The sequence below is a fragment of the Uranotaenia lowii genome, unplaced genomic scaffold, assembly GCF_029784155.1.
Source record: "Uranotaenia lowii strain MFRU-FL unplaced genomic scaffold, ASM2978415v1 HiC_scaffold_36, whole genome shotgun sequence".
Classification (NCBI taxonomy): Eukaryota; Metazoa; Arthropoda; class Insecta; order Diptera; family Culicidae; genus Uranotaenia; species Uranotaenia lowii.
Window position 1 is genome coordinate 133,788 of NW_026598267.1, and position 16,213 is coordinate 150,000.

Sequence of the window (16,213 nt, forward strand, 5' to 3'; positions counted from 1 at the left end):
TTCAGATATTGAAAATAGAAGTTTTTTTGACTTGATTAAGCTAAGCCAAGCGCATCCGCCTAGAACAGTGATCGACAACCTTTTGAGTCGGAAGAGCCATGAACTCTAAAACTTGAAAATTCCAGAATTTGATAATAACTGAATTGATATTGTTTTTTTTTTTTGACAAAACCAAGTGGTATCTTTATTTCGCTGTTTTGGAAAATGTCTTGGTAAAACAATATCGTAGAACTCAAATGTAGGTTCGGCATGATTTTTTTTATATTTATTTAAAAAAAAAAATATTTGCTTCGTCAGTTAAAGGTTGCCGACCACTGGCCTAGAAACGTCAACAAATGAGCAAACACTTACTTTTAACCTATAACTCGTTTATCGTCCTGTTCGGCTTGTAACAATTTGATCATTTTCAATAAGCTGTGCAGAATTTTGACGTGCTTTTTAATTCAAATGTTCTGTTGAGTATCACAGACTTACGGCATTACATTCTGAAACTTTTTATTGTTTTTCACTTTCGGAAAGACTTTTCCATGGTTGGCAAATTCGTTACCGGTATTAGATTCCAGATGTCACCCGAGTAGATGGTTCACTTGCTTGATTTAAACAACTTTGAATACTACGCTTACTTTGTTTGGATTTCGTCATGAAGAGAGCTATTTAGTTTCCAATTCCCAGTTAGCTTTTGATGTGGAATGGAATGTTGTTAGGTTGGTCCACCTTAACGGCTACAATAATTACAGTAATAATGACTTTAATGAAGATTCTTCGTTGCATTGTATGGCATGTGTCTGTAGGTGCGTTATCTTGAAATATCTTTTTCAGTTTAAAATATCATTCTTGATCGTTAGATAAAATTGGAACGAGATTTGTTGAAGTAACTTTTAACGTTAAAAACATCTCACCGAGTGAGTGAATTCACTGCAGGGACCCGTACGAGCTACTCCTTCCGTTGATCTGTCGCGCGGGGAGGGCCATCATCAGTCCTGTTCCACTTCCCCCACCTGAGCCACCGCTATTATTATTGTTGCCCATCGATTTTCGCACCACCCCAAAGTTGGTGGTATCGGTGAGCGAGTAGTGGCGCAACTTGGTATTTAGGCCAACGCTGTCACTGCCGTAGTCGCTGCGTATGTGGTGCTGAAAATGGTACAGATGGATCGCCGGATGCTGTTGATGTTGCAAGTTTTGCTGTTCAGCGGTCATCTCACCCTGCCAGAGGGAGAGCGAAGATGCGATCGAATGTAGCCCGTCCGATAGTCGATGACGTCGCGATGCTGGGAGGGAGTTCCGCTTCGCGGATGACGACCCCATCTGGAAGAGGGAGAAACGGAAACAACGCGGTTGAAGGCTACATCTGTGGGCTACAAGGCTTTCGACTTTGAAGGGAATCCAAAATCTTTCCTTTAAACCAGGTTTGGAGTTTCAACGCTTTCAGGGGTGTTGGGTTTCTTCAAAAGTGTATAAAACGAGCTAATCTTAAGGACGCAAAAAAACTGTTCTAGATACGCCTAAATTTTCAAAGAACTTTTTTACATCATTTCCATGTCTGGAAGGCAGCTAAGTGCTGAATTGTGATGAGTGACGAATTTAAAAGAATAGCGGCAATTCCGAAGATACTGCTAAGCACGAATTTTAAATACGTTGCCACAGCGCCGGTAATCGTTCTTGAGTATAACACTTTGAAGTACGATTATGTATATTTTTTTAAGTAATTAATGCGTAACCTTTGGACAAATTTTGGTTCTTCTGAACAGATTCTGAACAGTTCAGTGGAGACATTTCTTTTGAATCATGAAAACTTAATCTATTTTTTTAAATGTTTGTTGATCACCAGCTTACGTTATCAGCAAAAACCAATAGTTTTTTTTAGTTTTTTCAACGATTTTTTTTCTTTTTCGGCTATATTTTTCTAGGATTTTCTGAAAAAATTCTTTTATACTTATACCCTTGACTAAGCTCTCAAGAATTAGTTCAATATATGTTTTTTTTTAAATTCAGGTGAAACAGAATGAGGTTAACTGAATCCTTCTGTTGTTATTAAACACTCCGCGAGGATGAAAATCCCGGAAAAAAGAAAAAAACAAAAACAGTTGTTAAATACGAATCACGGATTAATCATAGTAGTAGCAACGGAATGCTTGAAAAAGTATAACAGATTTTTGTGTATTCCCCATACACCGAACCTAAGGGTAATGGTCATATCACCTCTTGTCTCAAAACAACTCCGATTCTTTCCTTCTCCGTGGTGATAGCTGGGGTGCGAGCAACCTTAGCGGAGATCGGGTACCCAACCCCGGTGGATGCTTTGGTCCATGCTGACTGAGATAGGGAACTCCGTACGCGTCTGTTCTGGGATTCAAAACAGCAACATCACGACGGTCATCCTCCGATATAGTGGGATTAACTGCGGGCCTTGCGAGCCCGTGACTACCAAAAATACAAGCATTGAACAATGAATAACAAATTTCGGATGGAAATCGGCAAAGACCCACGGGACGAAAAGGGACCAGCGATTGGAAACTTGGGACATGGAACTGACAATCTATAAATTTTTTTGGCAGCACTCACATGCTCTTCAACGAATTGGAGGGCCGCAAATTCTACATCGTAGCGCTGCATCTACCATCTACCAGAGCTGCGGCAGCACACACGAGCTTGGAATAGCTTTTATAGTGATGGGAAAGATGCAAAAACGCGTGATTGGGTGGTGGCTAACCGCCCCACGGATGTACCGGTTGAGAATGAAGGGCCGCTTCTTCAACATCAGCATCATCAACGTGCATAGCCCTCACCTCAGAAGTACCGGTGACGACAAAGAATACGATCGCTGCCCAAAACATGATATCAAGATCGTCATCGGGGATTTTTACGCTCAGGTCAGCTAGGAGGTGGAATTCAAACTGACAATAGGTAGGTTCAACGAAAACGGCCTTAGACTCATAGATTTCGCCGCCTCCAAACGAATGGCCGTGCGTAAAACCTTTTTCCAGCACCGCCTCCCACACAAGTACACCTGGAGATCACCGTACCAAACGGAATCATCGATCGACCACGTTTTGACGACTGAAGCAACCTGAGGTCGCAGCAGATTACGCGCAATCGCTCGAAGAAGCGCTGCCGTTAGAGGGCGAGCTTGACGAAGCTCTACACAGTTGTTTATGAACGATTGGGACGTAACGCGACGCCATCACGGGCTCTAGTATTATGTATCCAAATGTAGTCATGGAAACTGAATAGGATGAATGTTTGAGACGCAAATAAAGTTGTTTATTATTTAGAACTCAAAACGTCACGGTGCTGCCCGTCAGGAAGAAAAAGCGTACATAAATAAAAGAGTGCTTTGATTGTGATTTTTAAAATAACATGAAACGTTGCATGTCTTCGATGAATGGCGACATCAACGTCGAAACGCTCATGAACGTTTGTGACGTTGCAATCAAAACATTGTAAAAACTGCCGAGCGATCACTGTCCTTAATGCCGCCTACAGAGTGTTGTCCCGAATCCTACTTCCTACTTCGCCTGAAGGGACGTTCTACGACGTATCAGATCTTCACATTACACAGAAAAAAAGACTATTAGGTACGTGTCAATGAAAACGATGGCCTGTTAAATAAAATGGCCGGTTACTAGAAAAATCATGTAGGTATGTCATTTTAAATGAAATTGTTTGAAGAATAAGAAAAAATCCTTCAATATTACAGCAAATTTTCTGTAACGCAAGGGTTCAAGGTAATTTTCATGTCGAAATCACATGCCCAGAGGTAAATTTGTCCCCCAGAAATTGAGTCAACCGATTCTTATCAAATTTACCATTTCAGGATTGCACCAGGTTCCGTTTCAAGAGTTACACGCTAGGACTAGTATCCATACTTTGTAGAAGGCAGTGCGGTTCCGTTGCGGGCAAAAGCGCGAGTGCTACCTATTTATTGGAAAATCATTCGGCTCTGCTCAAGTCCGAAACCATTCTACAGCTTGGCACAATCAGTTCACGATTATATAAGTATGCTTCTATTCAGTTTCAAGTGATCCGGAAGGGAGTAAACAATCGGTGAGCAGACAAAATTTATAGAAGCTGGATATTTGAAAATTATCCATGGAACGGTCGGAAATTACCCGTTGATATGAAGCTGTTCCAGGACCAATAATAATTTTCAACAATCAGCCTGCTCACAAGAAGATAATTTTTGGTACTTCATATGCAAATGTCGAAAGAAACATCTAAATACGGTCGAAAATTATAGCTAGATTTTATTAATGTCTTGCGCCAGTCGTGATCAATTTTCAGCTTACTTATGAAGTTTTTGGGTGAGGAGGTTGGAATGTAAGTTGGTTTATTCCGTTAATGTGTTCTATGTATCTAAAGACCTTTTTATTATACAGTAATAAGTGCCTGCCGTGATTTTAATACGTGGATGGTTGTCGTGTCGGTGCTTCGGTAGAATCGACATTCGGTTTAGGCACTTGGACATATATCTGAGATCGGGAAAACTTCAATTCCATCTAACGGTCGAACAATGTGGGCGAAATGTGGGGCACGATTTTCAACAGATTTTTTTTTTCACTTATCTGACTTGCTGATGACATTGATGTAGTCGGTAGATCATCAGCGGCGGTGGAAGAGACAAAGTACCGAGACCGACCGAGGTCACGATCGACGGCGACGAGCTGGAGATATTCGAAGACTTTGTCTATCACTGGTGACCGCAGACAATGACACCGGCCTTGAGATCCGGCGGCGAGTTATCAGCGGAAGTCGCACTATGGACTCCACAAGCAACTGCGGTCGAGAAGACTTAGCCCTCGTACGAAGTGTAACCTGTACATGACGTTCATTAGACCGGTTGTTCTCTACGGGCACGAGACATGGATATTGCTCGAGGAGGACCTGCGTACACTCGGAGTATTTAAGTGACGAGTGTTAAGAACCATCTTTGGCGACGTGCAAGAGAACGGAGTGTGGAGGCGAAGCATGAACTACGAGCTCGCGCGACTCTACGACGAACCCAGTGTCCAGAAGGTGACGAAGGCTGGACGGATACGCTAGGCGGACATTTTGCAAGAATGCCGGACGACTGTCCTGCAAAACAGCTGTTCGCTGCCAATCCGGTAGGAACGAGACGAGCAGGGGCGCAACGAGCGAGGTGGTTAGACCAAGTGGAGCGTGATCAGGCGTATGTGGGATGCTCGAGAAGTTTGAGAACGATTGCCGTGGACCAAGTGAATTGGATGAATATTGTTTATCAGGTTATGTTGTGAGTCAGAACACCATGTAAATAAAATAAACAATCTATCTGGCTTGTATTTAATAAAAATCTTATTTCTTAGAATTCTTAGACCAAAAACCTTATGAGTTTCGGTGATGAGTATCGTTTTGATGAAAATAGAAAAATATCGAGATAGCATAAATACACTCACAGAAAGAAGAAAATATGTTGACAACAGCAAAAAGTCTCGTCTACTGACATAGAGGTAGGATTAAGGTATTCAGATAATCTATTTCAATTTTAAAATGCATTCCATCCAGAAGCCAATTTATGGTTGTAGAAGGTACCTATATATGGTCTGTAGCAAAAAGACCGGGGTCATCGGTTCGGTTCTAAAAGCTTAAGAGAGAGAGATAGCGAACGCAAATGGAACTTGAGAAGGCTAATCTAACATCGAACATATTGAATCGAATTCATTCATACAGTGTACCTTACCTTATCATCGTGTGAATGGGGGTTTAGCGGGGCCGCTGCTGACCGAAGGTGGGTGGGGTGGTAATTCTTCGATTCTCTTGTCGAACATTCCCCAATCTACATCAACATTCCGAGTTGGAAAATTTTTCTCTTCGGGAAAAAGGCGGGTGGAGTTTTTTCTCATCTTGGTTCACATTCGTTTCTTGGGGACCAATTTATTGATTCGGGTGGTGTGGTTTGTTGTTTTTTTTTTCGTTGGTGGGTGGAATGGGAAATGTGAACTTAACGTCTTGTGTGGGGGTGTTGTATTTTTTTTCTTATTGAGCTGTACAAACGAGGCACCAGGCATCATCCGCTGCAAATTTTAGTGTTTCAGCACAGCAGATGCTGCTGGTGGTGATACGAGTGTTGCTGGTTGTTGCTGGTGGTGATTGTGATCGGTGGAACCGATTGTTGTTGGGAGGAATTTTTAGTGCTACTGGTGTTGAAACGTTGAATTCGACTTTTGTACAGTGTGTGTATGTTTATGGTTTGGTGGATTTCAAGCCAGCGGGAATATTTAGCACAGGTCAGAGGATAGTAGAAGATAGTAGTTTTTTTTATTATTTAAAATTTCAAAGATATGTGTAGCACAGAGACAAGGTGGCAGGAAGAAGAAGAAAAGAGAAGAAAGACACAGGAATTAATAAAATATTCAATTCGAAATAGCGATTCTACGAAATGGTGAGAGTTTGATGCTGATCGAACAATTTGATTGGATGCTAAAATATGTAAAGATGATTCCCATGATTTGAAACTCGACCCGATGATATTGCAGTAGTGGGTGAATGTTTTATATTGAGATGAATTCCCATGGATAGAGATAGTGTTATTTGATAGCATAATAATATTGTTTTGAAAAATCCATAGTGAATCATATATTTACAACTTTTCTTCCATAAATGACTGTAGTGTGTTTGTTTTTTTAATCATATTTATTGACATTTTGGAAGATTCCGTCGAATTGCATCCAACCCAAATCGGGCAGGCTTTTAGACTCATTACTGGAATATGCTATAGTTTATAAATTCTAAACCGTTCTCCTTGTCCTTTTAAATAAAAAAATAATCTGTAGTCGCTTAAATTGGACCAATCGGCAATTAATCGTCAGTCAGTAACTGAAGATCAGCACTAAACTCAGTTGAATTCCTTATTCGAACGTTTTTTCCAATCATTTCTGATTCTGTGTTTTGAACGTTGAAGCTTCATTCTGAATTTAAGCTTTGAAATCAGACCCTATGAGTGAAAGGGGCATATGTGCTTAAAATCTATTTAAGAGAAAACACTAAGTTGTTTTGTGTTGTCATTTTCCGTACATGGATTTCAAAATTTTGTAATATTCTTCGAGCGTAAAACTATATGGAAAAATTCAGAAAATCTAACATAATCACCAAATATAGATATGAAAAATCGTTTGGCATTATTAACTCAAAATCGATCATTTTTGTACTTATACCCCTTTGCCTGAGAGGAGGACTTCTAAAGGAATACCTATGTGTCACAATTTTACAAAGTTTTCTGTTTTTTTTTTATCGGATGAGAATCATATACCTTATTAGAGTAGGCGATGATTCGTTGACATCGCACGCGTTTGTTTTTCTCCGTCCGCGAGAATGTTAATTCTAATTTTCAAGTGGTTGACGAATTTTAATTGGAGTAATTATAGAACCGGAAAAACGGATAGACACCGGTAATCGTTAGAAATTTGCCCGAGATGTTATATAAGTGGATGGCTGGAAGTGTTTTTGTAGTGGTATTCAAACGGTTAACCGTCGGAAAAGAAGAAATTTGCGCTTGCGATGGCATTTCGATAGCCAGAAGTACATAAGCAGGAGTACATATTAAATTGCAGTGAAAATTATTAGTCTATTCACTGCTAAAGGAAGGAAGCTCGGATTTATTCACTTTATTCGAAAAAACAATAACAGATAACGAGAAACAGAATATAATAGGGAAATTTGCTGAAATTTCATATCATGAGAAGGGTTATTTGAAAATACTGCAAATAGTAACGTAGCATGTCTGAAAATTTGATATACGGTGAAGAATTCTTTTAAAATAATTTTGGAGAAAAATGATTGAAACTGCTTGAAATGGCAACTCATTTCAACAAAACATTTTTCGGCGCACTTTTCTTGGGTTTAATCGAAAACTGAACTGAAAGTGTCAAGGATCCTTTGTAAGAGCAAGTTCACTGGTGTTGGGAAAAAGTGGTAGAAATTTCGACACTTACGGCACATTTTGAAAATTTTGACATGCAAAAACATTTTCAAGATATGTGGCCTTCTAGTTTTTTTACAACACGTTTTGTATTTTCGCATGCTGTGATGCAAAAATAGCAATATTTCTATCACATACAGCTGTAATAGAAACAGTGTTGTAAAAAAATACAACGCCCCAAGATCTTGAAAACATTTTTGCATGGTAAAGTTTTCAAAATGTCAAAATTTCTACCACTTTTTCCCAACACCAGTGAACTAGCTCTAAGTAATATAAAATGTCAAAAAAAAAAATCATTTTTAATTTCAACCCAAAAGATATAGAACCAAATTTGGCATGCGATGGTTATGCGTAGGAAGAATATTTTAAAGATGGTTTGAGACTCCTCCTCTTTTCCAGTGTGGTTATAGAAAAGGGGGAGATACAATTTTTTGCAAAATTCGAGTACGAATCAGGCAAATGGATCCAAATTTAACATGGGTAATATGGGTACGAGAAAGCTTTCTGATTCATTATTCGATAACTAATCATGCAAATGAATCTAAATTTCCCATAGGAAAGTATAAGACTACGAGTCAAGTTTGAGACCCATTTTTCCATCCACTGGAGGATACGAAGGAGAGAGGGTTCATTACTCGAGAACGAATCAAATAAAAAACCAAATTTATCAGGGAATCATAATCGAGGACGAGAAATGTTTTTTTAAATGTTTCGAGACCCTTCCTTCTCTCCAACGGGTAGAGGGGAAGGAGAAGAGATAATATTGCAGAGGGTGTTTGAGTAGATTTTTTTTTCTATTATTGTTAAAGGCTTCTTCTTTTTCACTGATTTGATAGAAAGGGGGAAAGGGAGCTTCAATACAATTGTTTTTAAGAACTTGAGTGCTAATCTAGCAGATGGTAACAAATTGGGAAAATTGTTTCAATACAAGAAATATTTCTAAGATAATTTGGTTCCCCTCACGGGATGGGAAAGAAAAGAGAGATGTCATACGTATGTTTAGATAAATTCAAGGGCTCACCAAGTAAATTAAACCAAATTTTACAGGAAAGAGTATTAGGGTACAAGGAATGATTCTACGGTTATTAAAAAAACCCTTTTCACCTTCCAGTGGGGGATAAGAGAATGGAAAAGGATTTCCGCACATTTTTTTTTGTATAACTTGAGAACTTATCCAACAAATGGACCCAAATTTCAAGGAAAAAGTATCCGAGTACGAAAAAGATTCTATTTTCTAAAGGAGAGATTTTAAACAGTGCATTTTGGAAAATTTTCAAGCTAAAGAAAGCAGTTTTTACATGAAAGGTTTTTAAAGATTCAAGACCTTTCCTCTTTCCAGATGAGTAACGGGAAGAAGGAAAGTAAGTTTAGCTCCAAAACTTATCAAGCAAATGGAGCCATAAGTAAAACGTTGTTATAGCAGTTCGTGAACTCTCCCCACATTGCGGGAATATCGAAAATTAATTAATAATAAAATTAATTCCACGTCACGGGTCAGCTAGTAAAATATAAAATGAAAAGATAATCAAATAATTTAAAGTAAAATAATCGAATGCATTTCACAAACAGAATGTAGGATAGGGAAACTTGCTTGAAAAGAAAAACCTTTTTTTAAGCCTAAAAAATCGCAAAGTCTCATATCATAAAAGGTGTTGGTTGAAAATACTGTAATTCGTGATGTGCCATGTCTTAAAATTTGGTATTCAGGGAAGAATTTTTTTTTAATTGATTTTGGAGAAAAAAAGAGAAAGGAAATTGATTAAAACTGTTTAAAGTGGCAACCCATTTCGACCAAACATTCTTTGGCGCTTTTCTTGGGTTTAATCGGAAATGATGAAAATACTGTCAAACGAAACAAATAATCATTTTTAAGTTCAACTCAGAAGATTTTCGCATCATTTCGGTAATTTTTGCCCCTGGAGGTACGAATAACATTTCTTCGAATATGAGTAAAAGTTATAACAGAGAAAAGGAATAAACAAGAAATATCTGCGAAGCGAAAAACATCGCACAGATCCACGCTCAATATGATGGAAGCTCAAATGAATAGGGGGTAAACAAAAAAAGGTGTTAAAGTTGATAGTAACAAACCCGAACTACTTTATTTTTCTTTGATTGAGTTTTGTTGAGGTCCACGTAATATAATTTGACAGAAATGTCACGAAAACAGTCCTGAATCACCCTTTTTGGTACCATTCCAGTTCCATGAGCATAAACAGTGATTTACCGTCTACTTACATGATCATTATTTTGTGAAAATTCAAAAGTTTAGTAATAGTATTCTAGTATTCCCTGGGATGGCTTATAAAAATTACCGACAGAAAAATTCTCCAGACCCCCCAACACTTAATTCAGCCCTGGTAGATAGACTAGGACTTCCACTCAGATGCCCTTTCTAAACCGAGTAGTTCATCTCCAACTCCATTCTCTGTTTCATGCAGGTTCGGATAGGTACATGTATAGGCCACAGCCTCAGTACGATTCTGTTTAATTATTCAAGCATAATTAATTGGCAATCATTTATCATCGCAAACAACATCAGTATCATGCACACATCCGAACACTCCCAGCACTGACTGAGCTTATTTCTTTCCGTATAAATCAACCTCCTATGCACGATATGTCGTCCTTTCTCTTTTTCTGTTACTGAGTAACTAAATACAACAAAACCTTTAAGGAGATATTTTTTTGTAACCCAGTTAACATTATTCCATGAACATGGCAAGTTAAGAATTTCAATTAGTTTTTTATTTTTGAATTAATCTTTTTAAAAGTTGTACATTGTGTGTAGATTTAAAATTTTTATCTGAAAGTAACCTCACATACTCCAACAGCCGAAATTAATTCCGCTGAAATCGTGTTATTTTTCCATCCTTCCAAAACAGAACAGAAGCAGTTTCCAAACCCCTTTCTCATGAAAACCGTTCCCAACCAGATGATAAGTTTATGGGGATATGCGAAAAGTTCCCACGTTGTTGTTGTCAGAAAACATATCGTGCCAGGCCAGAAACATTGTTGTCTTACACATTTCCCCATCTAAATATACAGCCTCGTGAGTGAGTAGCGGTTTGGATTGGGTTGGATCATTTTCCTCTTCCGCCCATCCACATGCCGCAGCATCCCACCATCTGCCAAGGTCACTTCACTTGTGCCGAACGCCCGCCCCCTCGGTTTCGAGATCTCTTCACGTCCCATCACCTGAATATAACATAACTAGGACCATACAGGCACCTACATACATTGTTGAAGGTAATCCTCTTTCTCTTCGAGCCACCAGTCAGCCAGACTATCTTGTGGAAATGGGCCCTCCAGGGATGATTTTCATCTTCCATTTCGGCTGGTGTTTCGGTTTTTTCCTTTTTTAGGGGGGAGCATAACAAGCTATCTGTATTCAGAGCGTGGGTTTTCTCACATTTGCCCCATAAAATGTGTGACACTAGAATGATTCATCATTGTTTTCGGGGAAGGTAGCCATTGTTTAAGAAGCCTGGGGATTTGATAAGGTAGAATGTAACAATGCATTTGAACGCTTTGTGGTATTAAGTTTGTTAAAGAATTGAGGAAAAACATTTTACACGAACAGATTGATGCATAGAGTTAGAGTTAAAAAGGGTGATTTTCTGACCATGAAATTTGAGTAGCGTTTTAAAAAAAATGAGAATACGCTGAAAACTGTCCTAGGTCGTCCTTGCAGGCCAGGGAACAATTTAAACCCTCAAAATTTCCCACTCCCTTTCCCAATAGTAGTTTTAGTCATTTTGGTCATTTTCTTCATTTTTTTTCATAATTTTCATTTTTGTGTCATTTTTGAGTCACTTTGGAGTCATGTTTGTCATTTTTGTCATTTTTGCCATTTTTGTCATTTTTGCCATTTTTGTCATTTTGGTCACTTTTGTCATTTTTGTCATTTTTGTCATTTTTGTCATTTTTGTCATTTTTGTCATTTTTGTCATTTTTGTCATTTTTGTCATTTTTGTCATTTTTGTCATTTTTGTCATTTATGTCATTTTTGTCATTTTTGTTATTTTTGTCATTTTTGTCATTTTTTGTCATTTTTTGTCATTTTTGTCATTTTTGTCATTTTTGTCATTTTTGTCATTTTTGTCATTTTTGTCATTTTTGTCATTTTTGTCATTTTTGTCATTTTTGTCATTTTTGTCATTTTTGTCATTTTTGTCATTTTTGTCATTTTTGTCATTTTTGTCATTTTTGTCATTTTTGTCATTTTTGTCATTTTTGTCATTTTTGTCATTTTTGTCATTTTTGTCATTTTTGTCATTTTTGTCATTTTTGTCATTTTTGTCATTTTTGTCATTTTTGTCATTTTTGTCATTTTTGTCATTTTTGTCATTTTTGTCATTTTTGTCATTTTTGTCATTTTTGTCATTTTTGTCGTTTTTGTCGTTTTTGTCATTTTTGTCATTTTTGTCATTTTTGTCATTTTTGTCATTTTTATCATTTTTGTCATTTTTGTCATTTTTGTCATTTTTGTCATTTTTGTCATTTTTGTCATTTTTGTCATTTTTTGTCATTTTTGTCATTTTTGTCATTTTTGTCATTTTTGTCATTTTTGTCATTTTTGTCATTTTTGTCATTTTTGTCATTTTTGTCATTTTTGTCATTTTTGTCATTTTTGTCATTTTTGTCATTTTTGTCATTTTTGTCATTTTTGTCATTTTTGTCATTTTTGTCATTTTTGTCATTTTTGTCATTTTTGTCATTTTTGTCACTGTTCTTAATTATTTTTTCATTTTCAAAAATCACCGACCTTAAAAAATTTTTGATGACGTAAGTCGACGGACATCGGTTTAAAAAAAACTAGCTATCGGGGAAAACAAACAATAGGAGCATGTGTAAAATGGACATATGTCGGTAGAATTTTTTCTCTCGCTGGCTGGCTGATGGTGGAAACTTACCTTTCGTCGATGGGAAAAGCCTAATCCCTAGCTAAAAACGGGGACAAACGTGGTGGTGCCTACATTGAGGGGTAGAACTGGGTATTTTTGGTTGTTGTCCTGATTCGATGGTTTTTTTTGCCTATCTTAAAATGCGACTTGTTCAAGACCTCCCTCCTCAATTGTTGAGGTCGTTGTTGTTGCCGAAAGGTGGGTGGGGATTCGATCTTGCTGCTGTTGTTGTACTTGTTGCTGTTGTTGTTGAATTTGTTGTTGTTGATTGTGATTGTGGTGAAAGTGATGAAAGTGAAGGTGGAAGTGGTGCGACGCCCATCCACCGGGTGACATTGAATTCTATCTGTTGGTTGAGGCCGGCGATGCCATCACAATGTCCCTCCTACAGAATGCCGGCCGACTGTTTTTGTAAGTGAGTTTTTTTTAGTCACACATACGACGCCACAAGCACACCATCATTTCGCAAAACCGTCGATGGCGAGACAACGGAACGGGACCGGAAGGAAGATGGCACACATGAACGCACAACGTACAACGGGAGCGGTTTTGAGTGGTAAATGTAAGAGAAAACGGGGACGAAAAAAAAACGGAAACAGAATGTGTATTACACAATAGAAAAAAGGAAAGGAAAATTGAATGAGAGAGAAAAAAAGCGAGCAGGCAGATATTAATCGGAACGAGATAGTAAAAATTCAAGCTTTCAAGAATGGTGCCGAGTTAAAAATTTGCAGTAAACGAACAAATGGAAAGTGAATAGACTTTAAAGTATTTTGGGTTTTGGCAATAAGCGACTTAGTAAAAACAAGCCGTGAAGAGAACGCTTTCGATAAACGATTTAATTTGCAAATGCAATCAATTATTCATTCCAGACCTCCGAGAAAGAAGAGCTGAACACGGTTCATTAGCATAAACTGGCAACGAGGCTTTAATTCAATTAACTGAAAAAGTAACCCACCACACTGCTGGGTTTTCTGCAAATATCTCCTTCATCGGGGCAGACCTACATAAGCCATTATCCTGTGCATGCGGGTCTTTGCCATTAACCCATTATGAACCTAGCATGTGGTTCTTGTAAGAAATTTCATTCAAATGTAATGTACACTCAACCTTTGGCTCAAACATGAAAAAAATTAATCTTCCAGCCAAGTGGCGCATAAAAGGTTAACGGACCTTCTAAAAGTGAGGAAAACATCCCCGGCTCACGTTGAGCGAGAGAAGGTGGGTGTAGATGGGGCTGATTACAGAGCTGTTCATGGTGTTTGTTAGCTTTTCATTTACGGTACCACCCTGAACCAAAATGCCGGTAGTCTCAGCAGAGAGTAGCAGCAGCTTTGGCGAAGAATCAACCGCCAACCATCATCGTCAGTTTAGAGTTCGTTTAGAGTTTAGCATAAAAAAAAGCTTCGGTGAGAAGAACATACAGCTTGGATGTTCCTACCTGTACCTTGTATTTTGTCTGTGCTTGTATGTTTGTTTGTTTTTTCCCCATCCAGCCCTCGATGTGTTTAATTATAATTATGGCTGATGGTGTTTTGTTCCATTCGACAGGCACATATATCGCGTGCAGGATGCATGGTTTTGTGCACCCATAGAAGAGGTTGCAAAAATCCTATGCCTATTTAGCAAATCTCTGTGCCGATAATGCGCTGAAATGTGCACTGTGCCGAAGACGGTATGTTTGAAAAACCGTAACTGGCATAAGGACTCGGCTCCCAACCAAAATGATGACCACTACATTCAAGCGAAACAAGAAAAACATTTTATGGGATTTCCTTCCTATTGGATAATTCATCCCAGAAACAAGAAAATAAAAATTAAATCCACAGCACTGTGGTGAGAATCGAACTCATATCACCAATTGTATCGTCTTGCCAGTCCGACATCCTAACCAGTGTTCTATTCGAACTTCATGCAGGACGAGGTATATTTGTCATAGGGTTTCTGTTACCGATCAATCACAAAAAAAAACGTACAACGGCGGCTTCCCGGCGTTTGGCCTCCTTTCAATGCATTCCTTTGTCTTAAGATGGAAACGGGAAAGGGAACGGGAGTGAAGGAACGGGAAACCCATTGAATGAGAACTGTGCTTTGCTTACTGCCTGCTATTACATACACACGCTACATATACACAGCTGCCAAAGCCGGCCAGCTTGTTTTGTTATGGAAACGGGAAAGGGAACGGGAGTGAAGGAAACGGGAAGCCCATTGAATGAGAACTGTGCTTTGCTTACTGCCTGCTATTACATACACACGCTACATATACACAGCTGCTGAGGCCGGGCAGCTTGGCCGGTGTTGTTTGCCGGTAAATTGAAGGAAGGTGTTTTTGTTGCTTTTGCTACATACACACGCACAGCTTAGCCGTGTTTGCCGGTAGATTGAATTAGAAGGATGTTTTTGTTGTTGCTTTTGCTACATTCACACGCACAGTGCTCGGTTCGCTGGCTGCCTGTTGTTGGCCGGTATTTATTTCCATCCTTCTTCGGCTTGTGATGCGATGGGGAGGGACGCGAAAACGTTTTTATTTTGTTTCATTCAGACATACGCAATTCGGTTGCGCTGGGAGGTTAATGCCGGTGGGCGCAAATCGAATCAGTGCCGGTCGCGTTATCTTCTTGTACCAATGATGCTATGAAATTGACTACACGCCATTGGCACAGAGGCTGAATTTTGGGTGTGCATTTTGTGTGTGTTCCCGAGATGGATCGCAAACTGCTGTTCCGTATCCCTAAACAAAGCTGACATTTTCAACAATCAATAAGTAGTAACTCATATTTCCCGTTTGAAAATGTGCTTGCCAAAATTTTGTTTGTTTAAGTTTTTTTTATAAAACAAAAATACATAAAGCGTATAAAACATACATTGTGATACAGTTGTTTTTTTTTTCCTTTACATTGAGTTGATTTGCTAAAAGTTTTGGCCTGCTTGAGTATTGGAGAATGGTAGGCGATGACTTTTGTTAGCCGCACGCGTCTTTCCGTCCGCGAAAATTATTTTAAAAAAATAATTTCAGTACGTTAAACAGTCGGGAATTAACTAGAAATGGCTTCCAGTGAATAGTTGACGAAAGTGCAGAAGTGTTCACCGGAAATTCAGAAAATTCAGAGGGAAATAAGTGTTATTTATTTAAAAAAAATGCAAGCCGGTAGCTGCAGAAACGGAGTGTTTACACATTGAATTGAAATTTTATTCTCGTGTAGAAGTCTGGGGTTGTTAGGGGAAGCGCTTATTGCGACGAGTGTCCAGAAGCGCTGTGTGGAAGTTTAGAAATAATTTTGTTCCTTGAAAAATACATACATAAATTAATTAAGGAAAAATCGACTCTGATGTGTTATGTTTAGCCAAAGCCAAAGCCAAAGAAGGTCAT

At 38.5% G+C, this 16,213-nt stretch overlaps 1 protein-coding gene across 4 annotated transcripts; it reads right to left on the reverse strand.

Annotated features, from left to right (window-relative positions):
• Positions 1-521: 521 nt before the first annotated feature.
• On the reverse strand, positions 522-13,902 carry LOC129759994 (uncharacterized). 4 transcript variants are annotated; one of them, XR_008740283.1, is made up of 3 exons: positions 13,802-13,866; positions 12,853-13,246; positions 5,900-6,179 (listed from the first exon to the last, which is right to left on the reverse strand). XR_008740283.1 is itself a non-coding variant. In XM_055757572.1 (2 exons), exon 2 carries the CDS (start codon positions 1,306-1,308, stop codon positions 913-915), a length of 396 nt encoding a protein of 131 aa, XP_055613547.1. In that variant the 5' UTR covers positions 12,853-13,827; the 3' UTR covers positions 522-912. The 4 variants fall into 4 exon arrangements, 1 of the variants encoding a protein (XP_055613547.1); XM_055757572.1 differs by lacking the exon at positions 5,900-6,179 and adding an exon at positions 522-1,308 and having other exon boundaries at positions 12,853-13,827; XR_008740281.1 differs by having other exon boundaries at positions 12,853-13,902.
• Positions 13,903-16,213: the final 2,311 nt, after the last annotated feature.

What these genes read in the sequence shown, in the direction of transcription:
- LOC129759994 (XM_055757572.1), bottom strand. Translation starts at nt 1,308, where the DNA reads ATGGGGTCGTCATCCGCGAAGCGGAACTCCCTCCCAGCATCGCGACGT.